Source organism: Macaca mulatta, chromosome 2, assembly GCF_049350105.2.
Source record: "Macaca mulatta isolate MMU2019108-1 chromosome 2, T2T-MMU8v2.0, whole genome shotgun sequence".
NCBI lineage: Eukaryota > Metazoa > Chordata > Mammalia > Primates > Cercopithecidae > Macaca > Macaca mulatta.
The window spans coordinates 158503872-158512411 of NC_133407.1; the positions used below are offsets into that span (position 1 = coordinate 158503872).

Sequence of the window (8540 nt, forward strand, 5' to 3'; positions counted from 1 at the left end):
ATATAGAAGCAACCTTTTCTGTCCGATAACTTTTTTTTTCAATTTTCTTTGCCCCTAAAAAGAAGCATGAATGTGTCTGATCTGCTTAAATAAAACTTCAGCCGGGCCGGGCGCGGTGGCTCACGCCTGTAATCTCAGCACTTTGGGAGGCAGAGGCGGGTGGATCACCTGAGGTCGGGAGTTCGATACCAGCCTGACCAACATGGAAGAAACCCCATCTCTACTAAAAATACAAAATTAGCCGGGCGTGGTGGCACGTGCCTGTAATCCCAGCTATTTGGGGGGCTGAGGCAGGAGAATCGCTTGAACCTGGGAGGCAGAGATTGCGGTGAGCCGAGATCGCGCCATTGCACTCCAGCCTGGGCAATAAAAGCAAAACTCTGTCTCAAAAAAAATAAATAAATAAACAAATAAATAAAACAATAAAACTTTAACTGGGCAACACGTCTGTATGCTTGGATGTACTACTTTTTAACAATCATTTTGCACATTACTCATTTCAGTTTTTTAAGTAAATGTATTCATCTCTGTTAGAAGGGGCTATACGATGCACTATGGGAGAAAAAATTTATATTAGATTTTGTGTGACTTATAGCTAAATTTAAATTCCTATATAACAATAAAACCTGATCAGATAAAAATGAAAGTGATTATTTTTGTGTGTTCTTAATACCTGTTAGGGTTTGATATTTTACTCATTCATTCAACAAAAATTTATTGAGCATCCAGTGTTTTTCAGGCGCCAGAAATAAATAACATAAGGCAGTTTTTTTCTTTGCAGTTTACATTCTTGTGGGAAAATAGACGTGGAAAAACACACATATAAGCAAGCACAGTGCAGTTAAGTGTTCTAGAATTTTATACAAAATTCTGAAGATACTATTGTGCCCTGAGGAAGAGACACATGTGCTGTCTGTGAAAGTTACTTAGGGAAGGTGTCACAGAAAAGCTAAATGAGGCTAAGTTAAGAATATATGTGTGTGGGTGGGTGTGTATCTGAAAAAAATATTTTTGAAACAGTACTTACCTTTATTGCACTACGATATTTTGTGTGTGTGTGTATGAATTTTTTTTTTTTAAAGTGCTGGTCACAATTCTGTAATCAACTGCACTAGACCATGGGGAATCTTGGATTTAAGCAGAGTATAATGGGTTGTTAATGTTTATTTAGAATTTACTAAGTACCAGAAAACTGTGTTAAATATCTCATTTCATCCTCACATTAATTGTGAAAGGCAGGAGTTATTACTGTCCCCATTTTATAGATGAGAAGGTAGTAAGAAGTGCACAGAAGTTAAGGAACTTTCCCAAATGTGTATATCTAATAAATGATGGAACCAAGATTTCAGCTCAAGCCTCTGTGATTCCAGAGTACACATGTGAAATCACTGGCTATGCAGAATGGGACTAGAAGCAGAAAGTTATATTTGGGCCTTTTTGAGTTTTTCTTGCTCTGCTACTAAGCCAATTATGGCTTAGCTTTCCTATAGGTATAGTAGCATCTAAGAGCGGTAGAAGCAAAGGCTGGAGTTCTTATATTATAGAGAACAATGTAGAAGAAGATAAGGAGTTGAGAGGAACCAGGGCAAAGCAATCACTAGGGTTCCTTAACAAAGCAAAGTTCTTTTGAAGAGAGAATCAATTCTGCCCTATTGTTCCCTCCCCACTAGGTGGAACTGATATAAGGGGATAGTTTTCTCTTCTTTACTTCATATTCTTGATTCTTTTTGTAGATTCTTTTTAAAGGCAGTAAAATGTTTTTTGTTAAACCTATTTGGGAATATATATCTAGAACCACAAATAGGTTTCCATCATTTATTATTATGTTCTTACTGTTCTTTCATTTTCTAAATGGCTTTTATTTTTGGAGGAGGGTAGTGCCCTAAAGTTTGCCCACGTGAAGGCTTTCTTTCTCTGTAGGCCCTTAGTTTAGAAGAATACATTTAAATAGTTACAGCATTAAAAAAGATTTTCCATATTTCTATCCATTTTCTAATTGTCAAGTGAGTAATGAGTCACCTAACTGACCCTCAAAGGTTGGTGAAAACCATCAGCTCTTAAAGGCTCCATTTTCCATACATCCTTCCTTCTCCCTTTAGGTCTCATTATACTGTCTCCTCCTGGCCCCTCAAGCCTCCAAGCCCGTTCTCTGCCCCTTTGCAACATGGTTAAAAATCATTACTCGCTTGGTAGCTATGGCCAACCATAAAGAAACCTGTGTCTTACTAAAACTAAGAACATAGTTGATTTGGTTTCAAAAGGTAAAATGTTTAACGTGCCCTAGACAGGCTATTATTTAATTCCATTTCCTAAATTTGGGCTTGGCTATGAAATACCATTTTAGGGGAGTGTACTTTTTCATCCAAAGGCTGATCCCTGAAATTCTGGTTTAAGCTTTATTCCTTTAGATTAAGGCACTGAAAACTCACATTTTAAATACCCTCAGGACTGCTATTTTTGGCAATTATGGGAGCTTTACCTTTTTTGTGAATATTATCTTTTTTGTAAATATTACAGATCCTTTATTTAGGTGATGTTTTGGGTGTGCGAGGGAAGATGAGGACTTGAGGCTAAGGTTGAAGATAATTCTAATTGTTCATTTTGTTTAGGGCCAGAATTACTGATCAAGTGCATATCAAGGTTAAATATTTATCATCGCTGGCAGATTTCCTTGTGGATCAAGTACTTTTGTCTGACGTGCCCTTTCCTTGTCTAAGGTGCCTATTTTAAAAATGCATATATAGAATAAATGTTAGAATGGCATATATCCGTAGTTGTGTTATTTTCTTCTCACCCAATGAGCATTTTACTCTAAGAAACTTCCAGTCTTATCACCAAGAGGGATTGAAGAGTAAAAAACCTAAGTACCATTTTTAATTTTAGTTTTGTAAATTCCTCTAAATAGTAAGCCACAGAATACCTACCCTGATGTTCTGTTATACAAATTATGGTTGCTTTTTAGTTATGCCAGGTTTCATAATTTATTTTTTATTTTAATTAGTAAAAATGTTACGAAGCTATTTCTATAGGGAAGTTTTTATAAATGATTCTCCTCCTGGCGGAGTGCGGTGGCTCACACCGTAATCCCAGCACTTAGGGAGGCTGAGGCAGGCAGATCACGAGATCAGGAGTTTGAGAACAGCCTGGCCAACATAGTGAAACCCGATCTCTGCTAAAAATACAAAAATTAGCCGGGTGTGGTGGCACAAGCCTTTAGTCCCAGTTACTCGGGAGGCTGAGGCAGGAGAATCATTTGAACCTGGGAGGCAGAGGTTGTGGTGAGCTGAGATTATGCCATTGCACTCCAGCCTGGGCAACAGAGCCAGACTTCATCTCAAAAAAAAAAAGAGATTCTCCTCCCAAAAACAAAAGAAATTTTTGAAAAAACGAAATCACTCAGAATTATATATGTTCACTAGGTTTCTTTTTCCATAAGGTTCTTTTTAAGCCTTTAGTTCTTAGATGTATACAGTTCTGTCTTTAAAAATACAAAAATACTGGAAAACCTGTCATCTAAGTTGGTGTTCTTCATGCCTAAAAATACAGCAGTCCTCTTTTCCTCTTTACTATGACTTTTATTCACAACTGTATTAAATAGCTGTATTAAATAGCTGAATAATAACGCACTTTTATTTTTGTAAACCAGTTGGGTTAATGGGATGGGGTTAGAGAGAATCTTGATTTACCCTTGACTAACGTAGCTTAACCCTTTTTATTTCCCTTAGTATGGTTCAGTTATTGATAAAAATTAGTTTTCTGCTCACGTTTTTCAAGCCCTAATTTATAGTTAATTAGCTTTAACAGAGAAGTCTTAAGAAAGAAAATGTTAAAGACCTACTTAGAGTTTAACTCTTAATTTGTGAGGATGAAGGAAATGAATACTGTTTGTATAACTGAGAATGTTGTGTGCACTACAAGCTCCTGGCATTGTGATTGCTGAAGCCCAGACTGCACTGGCATGGACAGATCTTGCCAAGGAAGTATTAAGCAGAGAAGTATGGATTGCTGGGACTGACATTTTCTGCTTTAACAAAGCTTTCAGAAACCATTTTTTTTAAATCTGCAAAGCTGTTAATAATTCCTACTAAAAGATTGGTTATACATAAAACATACAAAAGCTTAACACTATATATCAAAATATCTCAGTAAAGACAATAAAAGAAATCATGTATATGTGTGTGTATATATGTATATAATTAAAGTATGGTGTAATTATATATATAAATTGATAAAAACCTGATATATGTATAAAAATATTAAACCATACTTAAATTTTTTTTTGTTTAGGAGGATAGGAGAAGTCATCCAGAAGATTGATTCCATTTTATTATTATGTCTTACAACAGAAATATGGCAAATCAGAGGCTTTATAATGAAAGTTGCCCAGTTTTCAATTAAGTGTGTATATTTTATGGATGAGTATCCCTACCCCTCAATTCTATATAGAATGTTCTTTGTTAGTTCATAGCAGCTATATTTAAAAAAGATGTTTAGCATTTGTTTTAACAAGTCTTTAACAAATTGAGACTTGGTTGAAGTGGTCTCATTCTTCTGTATAGTCATTGAGTGAATGAACATGTGAGTCCTGCGACTCACAGTTTGATGAAGCATATGTCAAATTTCCAACACAGTGGTGCAGACAACCTGAGCTTTAGAATTTCATTGAAATAGACCAGACAGGATTCAGATTGGTGGCTTCATGGAAGAGATAGAATTTAAGTGACCCTAAGAGTGAATTTGATTTAGGCTTTGTAATCCATGTGTTGCATGGGAGTCAAGTGTCATCACAGCAACCATAGGTAGTAAAGCAAAGGCATGATGGAAGCCAGGACCAGAAGGAAAATCTACAGTGTACTGAGGGAAGTTGGGAATCGTTGAGCAAGAATAGGTAAACAGATACTCAGATAATAGATTCAGAAACACACACAGTTAAAGTTAAAACTGAGGCAGACAAGGCAAACACCCAGACACTTGAAGATGTTGGACAAGAGGCCAAGCAGTGTGTCATATATGCTGGCTTAGAAGAACCAGAAGGAGGCAGGTACTTCATTGTAGTTTAAAAAAAACTAGCAATTACTAAGAATTCATCATTATCATAAGCCTAGTGATACTCAAGTAAATTTATCGAGTACCTGTTCTCCACCAAGCACTGGTAACCCAATACATAAATTGTCTCACTTTATCCACACAACAGTCCTGTGAGGAGGGTACTGGTATTCCTGTTTTACAGATGAGGTTCAAAATGATTAAGTCACCTCCCTCAGTGTGTATAACTGGTAAATAACAATCTAGCTCTTCAAAGTTTGTGCCCTTAACCAATATGCTATTGAAAGGGTAGATCAAACACCAAGGAAATTTCGAAGTGACATCAACTTTTGGTTTTAACCAGGGAGATTTTTATTTTGTTCAGGTAAGGACAAAGCCAGTCCTGGACCTGGCCTGTAACCTGTATGTATGTAGCCTTCTATGCTTCACTGAAAGGAAGTCTGTGGGTGGAGGGGTAAGACCGGATTTCACAATGGAGTGGGCAGAGACAAGATGTGCATGTAAATAGCCGTTCTGAGGAGAGCAGGAAGGACGGGGAGAGTGGGGGTGAGGAGATAAGTCTAGAAAGCTTGATTTTGGAATTGCATTGTCTAGCCTTGATGCTAAGCTAAGGGGTGTCAGATTTATCTTGTAAAGCATTATAAGATACCAAGGCATTTAACTGCCATGTTAAAAAAAATACTGTTTTGTGAGGAAAGATGGAAATTTGGAAAATATGTTACTGTTTTGTTAATCATAATATGAAAAAAATTGTATAATTAATATTTTTATGCAAAAATATTTAATCATAATTACAAATGTATTAATCAAATTTAGGTATTTAAATTTTTCTAAAACAAATGGAACAACATAGTTAAGCTTTAAGGAATGTAATATTACTTTAGTTTTGGTCATTTTGAGGAAGTAGGCAAAACTTAAATATTTTTTTGTTTTCAGAGGTGAAGTCTCCCTCTGTTGCCTAGGCTGGAGTGCAGTGGCGTGATCATAGCTCACTGCAGCCTCTACCTCCTGGGCTCAAACAATCCTCCCGCCTTAGCTTCCTTGAGTTTCTGGGACTACAGGGGTGCACCAGCATGCCTGACTGAAGTTACTTTTGACAGTAGTTTCTTATTTTTCTTATTTGACCACAGTATGGTTTGATTTCCCCTTTTAAAATATTTTCAAAAACTGTAGAAAGTGTACTCTAAAACAAGATAAGTTTCTCTACTCTTTGACTTGTTAACCTGCCTTCCTTTAATGTAGGGCCCCTTGAAAAATTATTTTACATTCTACAGAAGATGAAACATTCGTTCAGTTGGGTCTCGATATAATGCTTTGTTTGACAAATCATTTCACACCATATTCTTTTGGAAAAATAATTACTTCTTTAAACTCAAACTCCCGAAGACCTCAGGATTTTTGAATATTGGAAGCATACCACCATGCCTGGGTAATCTTTTTTAATTTTTTGTATTTTTTTTTTTAGAGATGGGATCTCCCTATCTATCCCAGGCTGGTCTGGAACTCCTGGGCTCAAGCGATCCTCCCATTTTGGCCTCCCAGAGTGCTGGGATTATAGGCGTGAGCCACTGTGCCTAGCGTCAGTGTACATTTTTAATTATTCCAGAAAATATACTCCGGTAATTATACTATTTGCAATTATACTATTCCAGAAAGTATACTCTGGCAAATATACTAGGTAATTAAGTTTACTCTTAATTACCTAGGAGTGAATTGACAAGGTTGTAGGTTGATTATTACAATTTTTTTTAGTTAAAATTTTTACTTTAGATTCAAGGGGTACATATACAAGTTTCTTACAAGGGGATATTGCACGATTCTGAGATTTGGGCTTCTATTGATCCTGTCACCCAATCAGTGAACCTAGTACCCAATAGGAAGTTTTTCAGGCCTTTCCCCCACTCCTCCTCCTCTTCCTTTTGGAGTCCCTAGTGTCTGTTGTTCCCATTTTTATGTCTGTATGTACCCAAGATTTAGCTACCACTTGTAAGTAGGAATATGTGTTACTTGGTTTTCTATTTTTTACGTTAACTCACTTAGGGTGATGGACTCTAGCTGCATCCATGTTGCTGCAAAAGACATGATTTTGCTCTTTTTATAGCTGTGTAGTATTCCATGGTGTATATGTACCCCATTTTCTTTATCCAGTCCACTGCTGATGGATACCTATGTTGATTGTGTGTCTTTGCTGTTGTGAATGGTACTGCCATAAACCTATGAGTGCATGTGTCATTCGGTAGAATTTTTTTTTTTTCTTTTGGGTATGTACCCAGTAATGGGATTGCTGGGTCAAATGGTAGTTCTATTTTTACTTCCTTGAGAAATCTCTAGACTGCTTTTCACAGTGGCTGAAATAATTCACATTTCTACCAATAGTGTATAAATGTTCCCTTTTCTGTGTAGCTTCACCAACATATGTTATTTTTTGACATTTTAGTAATAGCCCTTCTTAGGGGTGTGAGATAGTATGTCATTATGGTGTTCTTTTTTTGTTTGTTTGTTTAAGATGGTGTTGCTGTGTCACTTAGGCTGGTGTGCAATGGCATGATCTGGGCTCACTGCGGCCTTGACCTCCTAGGCTCAAGTGATCCTCCCACCTCAGGCTTCCGAGTAGCTGGGACTGCAGGTGCACACCACCACTCCCAGCTAATTTTTGCTTTTTGTAGAGACCAGGCTTCAACATGTTGCCCAGGCTGGTCTCAAATTGCTGGGCTCAAGTGATCCACCTACCTTAGCCTCCCAAAGTACTGAGATTACAGGAATGAGCCACTGTGCCTGGCCTTTTTCATATATTGACTGCTTGTATGTCTTATTTTGAGAAGTGTCTGTTCTCATGTCCTTTGACCAGTTTTTAATGGGGTTAATTGTTTTTTGCTTGTTGATTTAACTGCCTTACAGGTTCTAGATATTAGTTTCTTGTTGAATGCGTAGTTTGAGAATGTTTTCTCCCATTCTGTAGGTTGTCTGTTTACTCTGCTGATTCTTTTGCTATGCAGAAATGCTAGTTTCTTTAGGTGTCACTTGTCAGTTTTTGTTTTTGTTGCAGCTTTTTTGTAGATACCAGGTCTTGCCATGTTGCCTAGGCTGGTCTTGAACTCCTGGCCTCAAGCAGTCCTCTTACTTTGGCCTCCCAAAGTGCTAGGATTGCAGGTGTGAGCCACTGTGCCCTGCCTGTTTTCGTTGTTTTTGCAATTGCTGGACTTAGTCATAAATTCTTTGCCAAGGCTTATGTCTGGAAGGGTATTTCCTAGGTTTTCTTCCAGGATTTTTATCGTTTTATGTCTTACATTTAAGTCTTTAATTTGTCTTGCATTAATTTTTGCATATGGTGATAGGTAGGAGTCCAGTTTCATTCTTCCCGATATGGTTAGCTAGTTTCCGCTGCTCCATTTATTAGGAGTCTTTTCCCCACTGATTATTTTTTGCCAACTTTCTTGAATATCAATTGGTTGTAGGTGCAGCTTTGTTTTCTGGATTCTCTGTTCTGTTCCATT

General features: G+C 37.2%; 1 protein-coding gene across 26 annotated transcripts in view; it reads left to right on the forward strand.

Annotated features, from left to right (window-relative positions):
• The window catches only part of ZNF148 (zinc finger protein 148), a 142086-nt gene that overhangs the window by 98340 nt on the left and 35206 nt on the right, over positions 1-8540 (forward strand). Inside the window, exon 9 of one of the 26 annotated variants that reach the window (XM_077993767.1) lies at positions 681-2763. The exons of the other annotated variants lie outside the window; for them this stretch is intronic. Within the exon in view, the coding sequence (XP_077849893.1) occupies positions 681-721 (41 nt within the window). The 3' untranslated portion in view covers positions 722-2763. Of the gene's footprint in view, positions 1-680; positions 2764-8540 lie in introns of those variants that run through there. 26 annotated transcript variants of the gene reach the window in all.